Raw genomic sequence first — 17,045 nt, 5'->3', positions numbered from 1 at the left:
TATATTTCTTAATATGATCATGTAAATTGTGTTTGAGTAATTTTACAATATGTGTTTAATATAATTATAAACATAAATATAGGCATTGGTTTAATAATATCTATCTATCTATCTATCTATCTATCTATCTATCTATTGTTTTATTTATAAAATATATTTTATTTTTATTTATAAAAGCCATGGTGTGTTTGTCTAATTTTAAAATACTATCAGTTAAATATTATTATAAATATTATACAGTTTGCCATATGTTTAATATAGTATTTAAAATATTAATATGTATTTAATATTTTTAAATTTATTGTTTTATATAAAATCTCTATAAAATAATATATAAAATCTTATTATTATAGTATAACTTTCATTTTAATAATATAATTTTTACAATATTTCTCTCAAGACGATCATGTAAATTGGGGTGTTTGAGTAATTTTAAAATATTATGTTTTTAATATTATAAAAATTATATAAAAGCCATGGTGTGTTTGTCTAATTTTCAAACACTATCAGTTAAATATTATTATAAATATTATAAATTTTGCCATCTGTATTTAAAATATGAATTAATAAGTATTTAATATTTTGACCATTTTTTTTCAATAAGATCATGTAAATTGATGTGTTCGAGTAATTGAAAAATATTATGTGTTTAATATATTTATAAATATTATAAATATTGGCATTGGTTTAATAATATCTATCTATCTCTCTGTCGATCTATACATCTGTCTATCAGTCGATCTATCTATTTAATTTATACAATATATTTTATTTTTATTTATAAAAGCCATGACTTTATTTGACCTGAAGCTTAAACTGACAGTAGTAGAAGACAGTTATGTTATATCGCGTTATAGTGCCCCTTGTGGTAAATAGTTGCTATATTTTTTGTGTAACAAATGGTGGTTTGGTACATCTTTGAAGGCATACACCCAGAGAATAATAGAATTTATAGCTATAGTGTAAGTCTTTGCATTCGTGCAACACAAGCAGGACAAATTTCTGTGTGAATTACTCGTAAAACCATTCTTGCATTAAATTTTGAATTGAATCGTTTGTCAAACATTACTTACGCAAACAGTCAAATTAAATAGTAAACTATTCTGACATTAATTGAATTATTTGTAAAACCTTTCTTACTAAATTGTTGCATTGAATCATTTGTAACTGCATGCACTGACTAATTTCTAAAAAACATGTAATTCATTGCATTGATTTGTTTTAACACAACATTTTACAGAAGAATGGCTTTGCAAACTAGTTACACAGAAACGAATTGCGTATCACTGACTTGAGTTCTTGTGTGTGTATATGTTGTGTATGGCCGTGTTTGATTGTGATTGTGTGCACATTTATGTGGCAAAGAATTAGAGAAGCCGTAAGTGTGTGTTTGTCTGCGAGTGTGTGTGGTGCGTATTATATCAGACCTGACTCAGCAAATTTCTGTCTGAATGTGTGTGTGTTCAAGCTGTTGTCCTACTTTCTAAGGAAAGTTTTCTCTTTTTTTTACTTGTCTTACCTTGTTTCCAGAGTCTTTTTTTTTTCTATGGTCAACGTGCGGCAAACTTTTCCCACATTTACCTCTTCCTCTCCCAAATAAACACGCATATAGGGAGAAACAGGGAGAGAGACGGATAAACGGGTCTGATATGTGGGTTGAAGGTCGCTGCTAGTCACTTCACTTGAATGATTGGTCACATAAGCCTGACTACTAAACTCACTAAAGCTCAATATAACACTCAAGTCTGATTTTTCTTTTTTATTATTATGTGAAAAGTCCACTCTAACGCACCAAACATTTTTGATTTACATGTTACAAATGTGATTTAAATCAGAATTACCCTAATTATACGTTTTTGGGAAGCTACATATACTGCTTATAACCGATTTTGTTAGGCTATTTTATTTTAGCTAACAATATTTGGGTCATTATATTTTTTGGGTGTCATATAAACAAGCTAAAATAAATAAAATAACAAATTACTATTAGTTGCTTAACATGTTGCAAGAGAATATGGAGGTAAATGAATGTAATGTTTACATATTTTCCTGTCAGCAGAAAAGCCATGTATGTAGGAAATGAAAATGTTAATGGCATAGAAACTGAGTTGCCGTCTCGTAATTACGGTAATTCTGACGCTACGTGAATGCAGCAGAAGTGCTGTAAACCAGTTTTTGTTATGATTATGTTTTGCAAATGCAGGCTTTATGACCTCACAGTCAAGTGACATATAATAAGTTGTTCAGGAGGTTGTCAAAGAAACCAGTCAGTGGTCAATAAGAGCATATCTGTTCACTAACTCAACTGCTAATCAGGTTCTTAGGATGATATTTGATGGATGGAGAATTATTCCATTAATTACAGTCTGTTCCAAAACCTACTGTGTGTGTATGTATATATATATATATATATATATATATATATATACACATGATTTTTAGACATTGAGCTTTGGAAAGGTACTATATAAATTTAATATTTTTAATTTGTTTAATTATTGGTTGGTTAATGCCAAAATGTATAAATATATTATTGACTTTTAGATTTGGAATGGCACTATATAAATGAAATATTTATTTTTATTTATTTATTGTTTGTTTAATACCATTGACCTTATATACATTTTATGAGTTTTGGAAGGGCACTCTTTCCTTCTGTCTTTCTTTCTTTTCATCTTTCTTTCTTTCTCTTTCTTTTTTCTTTCTTTTTCTTTCTTTCTCTTTCTCTTTCTTGTTTCTTTCTTTTTGTCTTTCTTTCTCTTTCTTTCTTTCTTTCTTTCTTTCTTTCTTTCTTTCTTTTTTTTTTCTTTCTCTTTTTCTTTCTTTTTTCTTTCTTTCCTTTTGTCTTTCTTTTTCTTTCTTTCTCTTTCTTTTTTCTTTCTTTCGCTTTCTCTTTTTTCTTTCCTTTTGTCTTTTTTCTTTTCGCCTTTCTTTCTTTCTTTCTTTTTTCTTTCTTTCTTTCTGTCTTTCTTTTTCTTTGTTTTTTCTTTCTTTTTGTCTTCCTTCCTTCTTTTTTTCCTTTCTTTCTCTTTCTTTTTTCTTTCTTTCCGTCTTTCTTTTTGTCTTTTCGTCTTTCTTTCTTTCTTTCTTTCTCGTCTTTCCCTGTGTCTTTCTTTCTTTCTTTCTTTTTCTTTCTTTCCAGAATGTATTATATATTGAACATGAGCTTTGGAAAAGCACTATAGAAATTCAATATTTATTTTATTTTATGTTATGTTATTTACAAACTCTATTGATATATGTTGACCCTGAGCTTTGGAAAAACACTTTTATTTTATTTTATTTTATTTTATTTTATTTACAAACTCTATTGATAGATTTTTTACCCTGAGCTTTGGAAAAACACTTTATGTATGTATGTATGTATGTATTCATTTATTTATCTATCTATCTATCTGTCTATCTATCTATAAATAACAAATTTTTTAACTAAGATTTATTAAATGTAAGATATGTGCTTAAATCTTAGATCTTGTGCTTTGGAAAATCCCTACATAAATTAAATTAATAACATGAATTAATTTATTTATACCAAAATGTAAAATTACAGTATATAATAAAATATAATTTTAAAATTAATATTGTTGTGCTTGTTAGAGTATTAAGTCATGAGCTTAGGTTTTGGAACAAAGGAAAAAATAATTTCAATTGACACTAACAATCCTATTTTAACGTGTTTATAGATCTGTTGAAATGCTTTACAATGGCTGCTGTGGTTTTCTCGACAATCTCCTCCAGTCTGGCCGAAAAACGGCACTTCAGCTTCTGTCTTATTTGTTGTCTAGTCTTACTCTACACTGCCCTGCTTAACTACCACTGGTTAACCGAAACACTTCATCGCAAATCTCAACTTACCACTTCCAAAATATAAACTCCGCGGCAAAACAATCCAGCGGGTGTTTTCTTCAACCAGTGGGAATGTGTGGATGTTTATGTGTGGAGTATTTGTTTCTGGAGTATTTGTTTTTTTAGAAAACCAATGTATGATGAATTTCATAACTCTCATTTTCCTGTTTTGTCCTGTCTTGTCCTGTGTGTGTCTGTGTGTCTGTCTTTTACGTGTCTCTTCACCTTTAATTTCACATTTGTGTCATTTTATATTTTTACATTTTTCATTTGTTTTATTCCTTTACAAATAAAAATAATTTTCCGTCCGCCACATCAATATATTAACCTGAACATGTAACACCCAACCCATCGTCCATGCTGTTTAATCTTAAAAACACGCATGTTAAAATTAATTTAACCTGTCACTAACAATTAAACTTGGTAAAACGATCTGCCAGCTACGGGTTATGAGAAATCTCGCAGCCTGAACAACATATCAGGAATGGCGGGGTCGTCCCTGCGTTTGACCCCCATCACCAGCACGCCCTATGACCCTTACGAGGCCCCGGGACCCCTCCGTCGCTGCCGCTCACCCATTCCCTCCATTTTGTAGCAGAAAAAGCGGAAAGAGTGACAGAACGACTCAGGAAAGGAGGAGAGAAAGGCAGGACAGCCTCATACTCGCATTCATAGCAATAACAATGACTGCAGTAGATACACGTCGCTAAACGGAGCTGCTTATCAATGACCACGGGTCATGTTAGTTACGAAATGGACTTGGCAGGTTAACCAGGTCAACACCTGTACGTATGTTTATGAACGAAAGGAAGTGCTTTGTTTTTCCCTCATGCATTCTGGGTCAGACGACATGTTAAAAATATGGTTTTGATGCTCAAGACAGAAAAAATCATGCATTTTCGTTTCAGTTTCCCTGTCTGAAGTAAAATGAATATTACTGTGAATAAATGTAAGCCTGGATTTAAACTCCAGAATTTGTAATGCAAGAATAATGTACATATGCAATCATTAATCTACAAATAGAAACATTCATAGTGGTTAAAAATTAAGTGTATCACACATACCTGTATAGTTTTATTTGTCGTTGAACTGAAATAATTTAGTTTAATTGCACAACTAAATGAGCGAATGATAAAGCTGATGAGCTTTCATAATACAGTCTTCATGAGCATTTAATCATTTTATTTTGCATTATCATTGCATATTGTCTTTTGCCCATTATAACATGTTGCCAAATTTCACCTTTCCACCTCTAAACAAAGACTTTCAATCCAAAAACTGTACATGAGGAGCAAAAAAAAGTATATTGATGCAATTATTTTTCTTTGTTTGCCATTGTACACTGTTTGTGATGTGTTAGTGTTAGATTTTAAGATGATGCTCCAAGAAAATCACTCATTCATCCACATATATATGCAAAATGTGCAATATTCCATCCTTATTCATAATGCTGCAAACATACGCACATGTGGTGTTATAGATTTATATGTAAGAAGATTTATCATAATGCAAAAGGTTAAGAGGACGGAAGATGACTTTAAGATGATTTAAAGAGAATTTCTTGTTTGTCTTGTCAATGTTAGTGTCCTGCTGTTGTTTTTTATTATATTTTGAATGTTTTTCAAAGACAAATTGTTTTTGTTTTCAAAAACATTACACAACAGTTTCATTTGTATATGATATATACGTAAGTGTTACTGTGTTTCTTTTTGGATAAATAGAAATAGACAAAAAAATATATATGTGTATGTATTCAGGTCGATGTGACCGAGTGCTTCCAGAATCATTAACAAAAGAGGTGATACTAAGTAAATAAGCCATTTCTGAGAAAATACTTCCCTGAAATAGCAAAAAAAGAGAAAATGTTGCAATAATTGCAAAGTTGTAGTTTATAGCGAACTGTATGTTATCTAGTTCTTAATCATTTAATGTGATTTAGTTTCCCAATGGAGAACAACCCACTGTTGAGACAGTAAATATATCAGTAAGGAGCCATTTTGTTTTAAACATGGCTCCTCGATCATGCAAACCTGGATCCTACGATGTACCCGGCGTTGTGCGAGATTCAGTTCTCCAAAGCGTTTATGTTTTCAGTTCAGGATTGGTACAGTTTCGAAGATAACCAAAGTTTGGTCAAAATTATATTTAAAAAGTTAATCAAATATACACTATCATTCAATAGTTTGTTGCTTTTATTCATCATGGATGCATTAAATTGATCAAAAGTGACAGTAAAGACATTTATAATGTTACCAAAGTTTTCTATTGCTGTCTACACTGTAAAAAACAATTGGTTGAGTCAACTTAAAATGATTTGTAACCTGGCTGCCTTACAATTGTAAGTTCAGTCAACTCAAAAAAAGTTTATTCAACTTGAAATGTTACATTATACTTAGATATTTGAGTTGAATCAACTTCAAATTTTAAGGCAGCTGGGTTACTTACCCATCTGTTAAGTTTAGCAAACACAAATATCTAAGTTGTTACTTAGTACAACTTAACATTTCAAGTTGAATGAACTTAAAATTTTAAGGCAGCAGGGTAACAACTTATTTTAAGCTGACTCAACAAATTGTGTTTTTTTTTTTTTTTTTTTTTTTTTTTTACAGTGTAGTCATCAAAGAATCCTGAAAAAAAAAAATCGAAATGTTTTATGGTTTTCAAAAAAATATATATTTTAAACATTGCTAATAAGAAGAAATATTTCTTGCACTCAAAATCAGCATATTAAAATGATTTCTGAAGGATCTTGTGACACTGAAGACTGGAGTAATGATGCTGAAAATTCAGCTTTTATCACAGGAATAAATTACATTTTAAAACATATTCAAAAAGAAAACAGCTATTTTAAATTTCAATAATATTTTGTATTTTTACTGTATTTTTGATCCAAAAAATGCAGCTGTGGTGAGACCTCAAAAACAAAAAATTGTACTAAACCCAAACTTTTGATTGGTAGATCTTGCATTTTAAAGGCTGAATATTCAGAACCGATAATTATGTAAATAAATCTGCGGTGGGATTGAATCCTGCACGACACCGGCACCAATCCTTGTTAAAATGCCTTTTTTAACAAAAGGGACGCCAGGACTCCTCATACACTGTGAAACCAGAGACTTTCTTCTGCTAAAACTGATTAGTCTCTATTAGTTATGGATCTCTAGTGATTACTTAGTTGAGAAGATTCATTCTCTAGATAAAAAATAATGTCTTTTTCCTCCATTTGTGAGTTGATGTTAAAATTAATATTGTGCTGTTCTTGTAGTATGCAGATGTTTAAAATATAAAAAAGGACTTTTAAGAACTGGTTTTGTTTTTCTTGTGTATTCCATGTAGCTGTGCCCTATACAACACTGTCAGGTCACTGAAACACATCGAACATGTTTATATTAAAAAGAGCCCTCTATGAGGATAATTTAGGCTGCAGTGTTGTTGTAGAGACTCATACACCGCTAGCTAGATTTAACTAGCTTCACCTGTTAATGCAAAGCTTCTAGGCCGACATGATCTGTACAAATGTGTATCTACACGAGCGAATGCCCATTAAACTCATCTCTGCCTTTCTCTTTATGTATGCTGGTTGTTCTTTAAAGTCTGTATGTGTTTGTCTATGGGGTATGTGTGTGTGTGTATTTTAACTGAAAACTGTAATTGAAAAAGAACACAAAGGTGAATTTTGACTTTTTTTTTTTGCTTCTTACCTGAAAATGTACAAAAACATATTGTTAGTGGTTCAGGCATAATTTCAATGTTCAGCTGTTTCATTTTCTCATATGCAGTTGAGGTCAAAAGTTTACACCCCCCCTTTCAGAATCGGCAAAATGTTAATTATTTTACCAAAATAAGAGGGATCATACAAAATGCATGTAATTGTTTATTTAGTACTGCCCTGAATCAGATATTTTACACAAAAGATGTTCACATATAGTCCACAAGAGAAAATAAAAGTTGAGTTTATAAAAATTACCCTGTTCAAAAGTTTACATACACTTGATTCTTAATACTGTGTTGTTACCTTTTTGTTTAGTGATAGTTCATAAGTCTCTTGTTTGTCTTGAACTGCCTACTGTTCTTCAGAAAAATCATTTTCTTTGGTTTTTCAGCATTTTTTGTGTATTTGAACTCTTTCCAACAATGACTGTATGATTTTAAGATCCATCTTTTCACACTGAGGACAACTGAGGGACTCATATGCAACTATTACAGAAGGTTCAAACACTCACTGATGCTTCAGAAGGAAAAGAGCTGGGGGTGAAAACTTTTGAACAGAATGGTGATGTGTACATTTTTCTTTTTTTGCCTAAATATCATATTTTTTTTTAATTTAGTACTTCCCTTCAGAGGCTACAGAAGATACTTACATGTTTCCCAGAAGACAAAATAAATTTATCCTAATCTTTAAATTCTAAAAGTTTTCACCCCCCGGCTCCTAATGCATGTTTTTTCCTTCTAGAGCATCAGTGAGTGTTTGAACCTTCTGTAATAGTTGCATATGAAATCATACAGTCATTGTTGGAAAGGGTTCAAATACACAAAAATGCTGAAAAACCAAAGAATTTGTGGGACCTGAAGGATTTTTCTAAAGAACAGCAGGCAGTTTAACTGTTCAGGACAAACAAGGGACTCATTAACAAATATTACTAAATAAAAACACAGCTGTGGATCATTCAGGTAACAAGAAGAATCAAGTGTATGTGAACTTTTGATAAATTCAACTTATTTTCTCTTGTGGACTATATGTAAACATCTATGAAATATCATATTCAGGTCCGTACTAAATAAGCAATAACATGCATTTTGTATGATCCCTCTTATTTTGGTAAAATAATTAACATTTTGCAGATTCTGAAAGGGGGGTGTAAACTTTTGACTGTATCGACTGATCATAAATGATTGCGCTTACATTACCATAGTTGAATGAATTATCTGTTAACTGAATTCTTACAGTACATGCTTAACTTTTACCAGCCATCCACAGGTAAACCTTCCCCAGCTTTCTACTGTTCTCAGTTTTAATCAATAAGTTTCCTTTTATCAGTGATACTGTAGTAGCTTATTATATTTTAAATTGATCTAGAATGTATCTGGGGTGGACTATTCCATTCCTGCTAGATCCAGCAAGTTAATTGGCCACATTTAGCGTTAACATGCAAGTGTGATCTCCAGTGTCTTCGGATTTCAGGTTAAACACTGTGTTATCATTAACTGTAATTAGCACCTGTGTGTTTTCTCCGGGACTGGACTTTTTCACCCCTGAGAAGATACATTGCACAGCCGGTGTTCAGTGCATGCAACTTCATCTTGAGATCTGTGTGTGTAGAAGAGTTTTAACTGTGTTCGTCTCAACTTTCTTTTTTTCAGTTTTTCTGTAGCTTTGTATTTGTGTGGTTTTCTTAAAAGCATTTCTACATCTTAAAGGAACAGTTCACCCAAAAATGAAAATTTGCTGAGAGTTTATTCACCCTGAGGCCATCTAAGATGTAGTTGAGTTTCTTCATCAGAACAGATTTGGAGAAATGTAGCATTACATCACTTGCGCACCAGTGGATGCTGTGTAGTGAATGGGTGCCGTCAGAACGAGAGTCAAAACAGCGGATAAAACATTACAATAATCCACAAGTAAAAGTTTTCGCTTGTAAACATTGTTTAATCTTCATATTTTTCACCTGATTCAAATGAGTCGACTTTTTCACCGGAGAACGCAAAATTATGAACAAATGTAGCTTTTGGCTTCGCAAGATGTTAAATGATGGACTGGAGTGGTGTGGATTACTTGTGAATCAGCTGTTTGAACTCTCATTCTGACGGCACCCATTCACTGTAGTGGATCCATTGGTGACTCATCTACATCTTGGATGGTTGAGGGTTGGTGAATTTTCAGCAAATTTTTGGGAGAACTATTCTTTTTTTCTGTGATTTTTCTTTTAAACGCATTGCTTAATGGATGTTCACTTCTAATGAAATCATTATATCTCTGTTTTTGTCCACAGTGTTAAGTTTCTAGCATTTGGCAATTCTTTTAAGGAGACATGGTTAGTCGCTGAATCCTGAAAATTTTGCCGATGGGGCCGTACCATCCACACGGGACAAGTGAGGAATGTCGGAGTGGCAAGAGGGTGTGACTGGAAAAAACACGAAAAAAAAAGAAAAACAAGGAAACTGGAATTTTTCCGAGGCCAGATCTTCACACGGTAACCAAAGCAACCTCACCGAAATTCCGGATCACTCCTCTTTCTACAGACTGACTGACTTTACAGCAACAAAAACCGAACATTGCACTGACACCTGAAAGAGAAAAAAGTCTCTTGAAGGAACGAACGGAAAACATTCCAATGTTTTAAGATCAAAACACCAGGCGTTTTGACTGCCGCACTCACCTGGGCTCTGAGTTTCTGTATATTAATCTATATGTAAGAATGAAGGACTAAGTTAGAATAATTATGTAGCATTTCTGCTAAGACCCTGTAGCATTTCTTGGCTGGGAGAACTCTCCGACAGACTTTTTACAGACTGATATTTCATTGACCGTTTGCACAGAATGACTAAAAATAGCTTAGTCATGCACAATTTTTCTTGTTTTCTTCCCCCACTCAGCATATTAGCAGCGAAATGTGTTGTCTGTGCATTGCCGTGTGGTAGTTCCCACTCCCCGTCCGAGTCTTAGAGTAGCTTTTCTTTGTGAATGAATCTAGAGCACTGAAAAGTGAAAACGCAGCACTCTGCTTTGGTAAGAGACGTACGTTGCTATTCCCAAACAGTCTTCCAGTTTTTTTCCCGAGCGCTCGGGGGAGGCAACATCGAAAACAGTCCCGACAGACCAAAGCCCAACTGTGACCAAATAATGTACGAAAGCTAAAATGGCACAAAATAAGACGTTCCCTGTCAGATCTGAACTTTTCGTCCCTTTAAATATGAACGGATTGGCTGCTCTGCCAGGGGTGCTGTTTGTAATTCCCAAAAATGCCCTTAAATTGGGACTTTTTTCTCGTTCCTGATTATAGAGATTTATTTTGTGATTTCTTTAGTAGAGCTGATGCTGCCAGTGATTATATACATGCACATGCGAGTGCTTGGACCAATAACAAGCGGAAGTTTGTTTTTTCTTCGTGGAAAGAGGGTATAAAGGTCAGGGAAATCTCTTAAAATCTCCCTTCCTAAAATCGTCTATGTCTAAAACTGCCTTTTCAGAGTTCCCTACGTCTCTGTCTTGTATTCTCTCCTATTGGCTTGACAGCGTCGTTCCTTCTCAACTAATCAGAGGGAGCGCGGAAGGTCACGCCAAACGAATCAAGAAGAATAAATGTACAAAAAAAGAACAAATTTATATTTTGATAAGTAGTTGCAAAAACATCTCCATGGTTCACGAGGAACGCGACTGTAAAAATGCAACGCCGACCACCCTACGAACAGCCGCCGACTTATACAAAAAAAAGGGCGAAAGAAAAAATATTAACGCGCTCTTTTGAGGGGGAGGGCGCTAAAACAGAAGAGGTCGTTTCCTCGGACTGAACTGTGAGAAAATGGATGTCAAAATATATGAGAAAAAAAAAACTAATGAAAAAAAAAATACTACTTGGAAAGAAAAAAAATAAAAAATGCATTTTTGTAACTTTGTTTACCAGCATGAGAACTTTGCATGACTGTATTTTCTGCTAGCCCTTAGTTGAAGTGGGGAGGGCTAGAATAATAATTAAAAAAAAAAGATATTAATAATAAAGATGTTAATAAAAATAAATAAATAAATAAATAAAAAAACATGATATGCAATGGATATTTAGAAAAAATAATATATTTAAAAGAGCTATATTTTGTTTTGAAATAGGAAAAAAAGAAATGTGAATAAATTCTGACTGCGAGTTACACACTGAACAGTTTTATTAGTTTAAGGTTTAAAAAACAAAAAATGCCACCAAAAGCGATTCTGCTACATACTGCCCCATGTTACATTCTCGTTCGGTTTCATTTCTTCCATCGAAACGCCGCCTGGACTGTATATTTTGGTTGCGTGACACTCTCTAATGTTTGTCTGCGCACAGCATTAGTTCCCTCTGTAGCCACGATAACAACTGTGCTGATGCTAGAATCCTCCGTATAAGCGGGATATGGCGTCTTTTCCCACGTGCGTTGGGGCTGATAGTGTTTCATTCTCGCTTTGAGTTCACCTGCTCTCATTGGCAATAATACGAACGATAATCCAGAGATCTGCTCGATTGAGATTGTAGCAAGGCAAAGTGGAGACTCGTATCAGTCTCAGCGTCTTCCTTACGAACGGATGCAGTGTGGAAAACTGTGTTTTTGTAGAGATGCCATGTGTCTCTAATCTCAGGTGAAAAATGTGAATGCTCAGTTCCGCACCGGACCTCTGCCTGCCCGTGCAGCTATTTCTCATTTTCATCTCGTCTGATTATTTTCAAGATCCGATGAAAGGCATTTTGCTGTATTTCCTGTTTAAACAGGAAGTTAGGACACAGGCCTCATCCCTGGCCAATAGTCTTTAACCGTTAGCTTAGCAAAATCAAAGCTGATAGCTTATACAATGGGCGAATGCAATGAAAACACTTGATTTTAAATGTTATATATGTCATTCTGTAATATCAGCTACAGAATTAAAATTTCTAACGTTAATCGTGCTAATTTTATGTCTTAAAATCACCATAGTTTCATCTTTCTGTTTATCATATAAGTTGTTCTGTGTCTCAAGACACCTTTAGCGTCTTTAAACCTTAAGCAGTTAGCTTCAGGCTGGTACAAAACATCACAGATGAGTTAAAAGTTAATCTGTTATTCTGTCATATAAGATGCAGAATTTAAATGGATAACTCTAATCATGCTAATTTGGTGTCCTGAAATCTTAAGTTTTAGCCAACTTGTTCATAGAACTTTTTTTTATTTTAGGACACCTAGCTAAACCTTTACCAATTAGCTAATGCGAAGCATCACAGTTGAGTTAAATGTGTTATTCTAATGCTACAGAATTAAAATAGCTAACTTGGATCATGTTCATTTGGTGTCCTGAAATGTTTTACACAACATATTTTATCAAAAAACAAAGTTGTCTTTAGTTCTCAGGACACTAGGTTAGAGTTAAACCCTTAGCATTTAGCTTAATGCTAATATGATAATCACAGTTCAGTTAAATGTGTTTATCTGTTATGCTGTAATACTGGCTACAGAATCAAAATCATGTTAATTTGGTGTCCTGAAAAGTTCAGTTTTACAAAACTTGTTTATCATATGTTGTTTTTGTGTCTCAAGACACCAGGCCAAAAGGCCAGTTAGTTTCAGGCTAATGCAAAATATCACAGCTGAGCTAAATCTGTTATTCTGTAATAGGTTACAGAGTTAAAATGGCTAACTTTAACCATGTTAATCTGGTGTCCTATATTCTTAAGTTTTACACAATTTGTTATAGAAGTTGTTGGCTGAAGTTCAACTTTTAGCAGTTAGCATTAGGCTAATGCAAAACGTTGCAACTGAGTTAAATGTGTTATTCTAATGCTACAGAATTAAAATCATGTTCATTTGGTGTCCTGAAATGTTTTACACAACATACTTTATCCTAGAAGTGTTTTTGCTTCTCAGGACACCAGGTTAAAGCTAAACCTTTAGCATTTAGCTGTTAATACAGAAGTTACAGTAGAGTTAAATGTGTTTAACTGTTATTTTACAGAATTAAAATCATGCTAATCTGGTGTCCTAAAAAGTTCAGATTTACACAACTTGTTTATCATAGAAGTTGTTTTTGTATCTTAGGACACCAAGCTAAATCTAAGCGATTAGCTTCCCAGATAGCACACATACGTCTGCAAGATGTCAGTTAAAGATCACTTGATCTGCCCTGGTGAAAAAACCAGCATATGCTGGTTATGTAGGTTTTGATGCTGGTTTAAGCTGGTCCTTTGCTGGTTTATGCTGGTCCTTAGCTGGTTTAAGCTGGTCCTTTGCTGGTTTTTTCTGGTTATGTTGCTGGTCAAGGACCAGCATGAACCAGCAAAGGACCAGCTTAAACCAGCATCAAAACCTACATAACCAGCATCCCAGCATCAAAACATACCTACCAGCATATGCTGGTTTTTTCACCAGGGTGGAAACCATCTGCTGTGTACAAACATCTGACAGATGTCTGTAAGATGTCAGTTTTACATACATCTTATAGACATCTAATAGACATCTATTTGACATCTGACAAAATACGTCCTGTAGACTTATTGCAGATGAGCAAACAATCTAAAAAATACATCTTGCAGATGTAAATGCAGACATCAGATAGACGTCTCTGAGATGTACATGTGCTATCAGGGTTTAGACTAATGTAAAAAAAAAATCACAGTTGAATTTTTGTGTAATGCAGGCTAAAAATTGCTAACCATGGTCCTGAAATCTTCAGTTTTACCTAGTTTGTATATCATAGAACCTTTTTTTGTATCTCAGGACACTAGGCTGAAGCTAAACCTTTAGCAATTAGCAACCCTGGTGAAAAAAACAGCATATGCTGGTAGGTATGTTTTGATGCTGGAATGCAGGTTAGGTAGGTTTTGATGGTGGTTTATGCTGGTCCTTAGCTGGTTTAAGCTGGTCCTTTGCTGGTTTTTGCTGGTCATGTTGCTGGTCGAGGACCAGCACGAACCAGCAAAGGACCAGCATAAACCAGCATCAAAACATACCTAACCAGCATATGCTGTTTTTTTCACCAGGGAAAACATCACAGTTGAGTTAAATGTGTTATTCTAATGTTACAGAATTAAAATAGCTAACTCATGTTCATTTAGTGTTCTGAAATGTTCAGTTTCACACACGTTTATCCTAAAAGTTTTTGGTTTTCAGGACACCAGGCTAAACCTTTAACATTCAGCTTTATGCTAATACAAAAATCACAGTAGAGTGTTTATCTCTTAGCCTAATATTGACTACAGAATTAAAATCATACAAATTTGGTGTCCTGAAAAGTTCAGTTTTACACAACATGTTCATCACAGAAGTTTCTCAGGACACGACGTTGAAGTTAAATCTAAGCGATTAGCTTAAGCTAATGCGAAACATCTCAGCTAAGTTATTGTGTAATACAGGCTACAAAATGGCTAACCATGCTAATGGTGTCCTAAATATTCAGTTTTACACAGAAGATGTTGTTTTTGCTTCTCATGACACCAGTTTAAAGCTTTAGCGTTTATAGTTTAAGTCTAATGTAAAACATTGCCGTAAGGTTAAGTGTGTTTATCTGTTTATCATAAATATTATTTTTGGTCCTAAGGACTTGAGGCTTAGCTTTTGCCTCAGATGGGGCTCAGTAGCATAGCATGGTAGCACTGCAGCTAATCTGTTAGCGTTTAACACAAGGGCATACAAACTTCATATCATTCAAGATTAGCGAGAGTCCTATGCAAGACGCGTTAGCTATAGGCTTACGTTACATGACAGGCGAATCACATGAATCATGTATTTTCAGTATTTAATCAATTTAAGTCATGTGTACTTTTTTAATGACAGGGCAGATAGAAGATAAAATATGGACGCAGCCAGTTGGCCTTGAAAAAGGAGCTTGACTGTCTTGTCACTGATATTGCAGATGAAAAGCATCCGCTAATTAGCAAGTCAACAGAAATGACGGAAAGGACAGAACGAAGTGAATATGAGAAACGGCGGCGGTTCGAGCAGGCCGCGGTCCGGTGTCTGGTGTGAGGGACGGTTTGTGATATTTTCGGGTGTGCTGATATCATCGGCTTCTGATATATGGTGGAAGTGGACATGCGACCTTTAGGGGAAAGACAATATGACACAGCGTATATTTTCGAAACCTTACCAAGCGAAAACGAGATGTCTCGACCGGTGCTGGGTCACTGGGTCCGTTCCCAGCCCAGAATAAAACCTTACTCTTATAGCCCAAATAGGTCTTTGTGTTTTTTCAAAGTTGTGCATATTTCTAGTTTTATAACTGCTTTTGTTTATAATTATCGATTTATTGAATCATTTATATTTTATACAGAGTTGATTTTTTGTTCCATTTCGTTCCATTTCGAAGATTGTTCATATTTTTTACGACCGTGATCACTTTGTTGTCGTTCGCTACGAAGATAAAAAAGAGCCTGTGCTTGGTTTTATTTTAGAAGGCATTAAGACCACTCTGGTCCAGGGGTCACAAAGTAACGCTGAATAAATATTTTAAAGCGACAGCATGCTTCAAGCAGGACGCATATCCACACAGTCTAATTTAGTTTTATTCTCAAACATGTTGGTTTTGTTTTCAGGACAAGCTGAGCTTGTCTTCTCCGTCTTTTCACGCACATTGACGCGCACTGCCCTCTTAAGATGATTTGGAATGGTAGCTCTGTCTGCATCTAATTCTTCTTGTTCGATTTACTGTGCCTGCTCTTGTATCCAATGTCAGTTCGATCACCCGTTTCTTGTGTATTAAGTTTGATTTGATGTACTTGAATTACAGATATGCAATCACCACCTCTCTGACCACTGCCAATCATCCCGATCAATCAACATGATCAGTAATCAATATGATTAAAGTGATTAACAACCTTGATGTGTCTTTCTTCATATGAGACCTCATATGTATTATTGCACATTGACACTTTTTTTTTTTAACAATGTTGGGTCAGTAAGAAAAAAGTTTTGGGTCAGTGGTGTTATTTTTATTTATTAATTTAAAAAAGTACAGATTAAATTGATCAAACGTGACTAAAGACATTTCTATCTCAATCCTGAATCCTGAAAAAAAAATCCACAAATATTTAAGAGTTTCTGAAGGATCATGTGACACTGGAGCCTGGAGTAATGATGCTGAAAATTCAGCGTTGCATCACAGAAATAAATTACAATTTAAAATATATCCACATACAATACATTCATTTTAAATTGTAATAAGATTTACTATTTTACTGTATTTTAGAGCAAATAAAGAGATTTAAAAAAACAAAACAAAACATGAATTATTCTGACCCGATTTTTGTCTGATATATGACCCTGGACCGCAATACAAGTCATAAGGGTCTTTTTTTTTTAATTGAGATTTATATATCATATGAAAGTTGAATAAATAAGCTTTTTTATTTAATTTTTTTTTATTTATTTAATTCAGAAAGGACAGATTAAATTGAACAAAAGTAACAGTAAGGACAGTTATATCGCAAGTAAATCCTGCTATTTTAAAAAAAAAAAAAATTCAACAATGATAATGTTTCTTGAGCAGC

General features: G+C 33.9%; 1 protein-coding gene across 5 annotated transcripts in view; it reads left to right on the top strand.

Annotated features, from left to right (window-relative positions):
- The window catches only part of kcnc3b (potassium voltage-gated channel, Shaw-related subfamily, member 3b), a 73,329-nt gene extending 56,955 nt beyond the window's left edge, over positions 1-16,374 (top strand). For 3 of the 5 annotated variants that reach the window (XR_007825614.1, XM_051097815.1, XM_051097816.1), the window contains one exon: positions 9,837-16,374. Coding sequence is in view for 3 of the 5 variants with exons in the window: in XM_051097816.1 (XP_050953773.1) it covers positions 9,837-9,850 (14 nt within the window). In the remaining 2 variants the exon portion in view is untranslated. Of the gene's footprint in view, positions 1-4,286; positions 7,417-9,836 lie in introns of those variants that run through there. The other 2 variants (XM_051097813.1, XM_051097812.1) reach the window with 1 other exon arrangement.
- Positions 16,375-17,045: the final 671 nt, after the last annotated feature.

This window comes from Labeo rohita, chromosome 24, assembly GCF_022985175.1.
Source record: "Labeo rohita strain BAU-BD-2019 chromosome 24, IGBB_LRoh.1.0, whole genome shotgun sequence".
Classification (NCBI taxonomy): domain Eukaryota; kingdom Metazoa; phylum Chordata; class Actinopteri; order Cypriniformes; family Cyprinidae; genus Labeo; species Labeo rohita.
The sequence above is the reverse complement of the archived record's forward strand: the minus strand, read 5'-3'. Positions and strand labels throughout refer to the sequence as shown.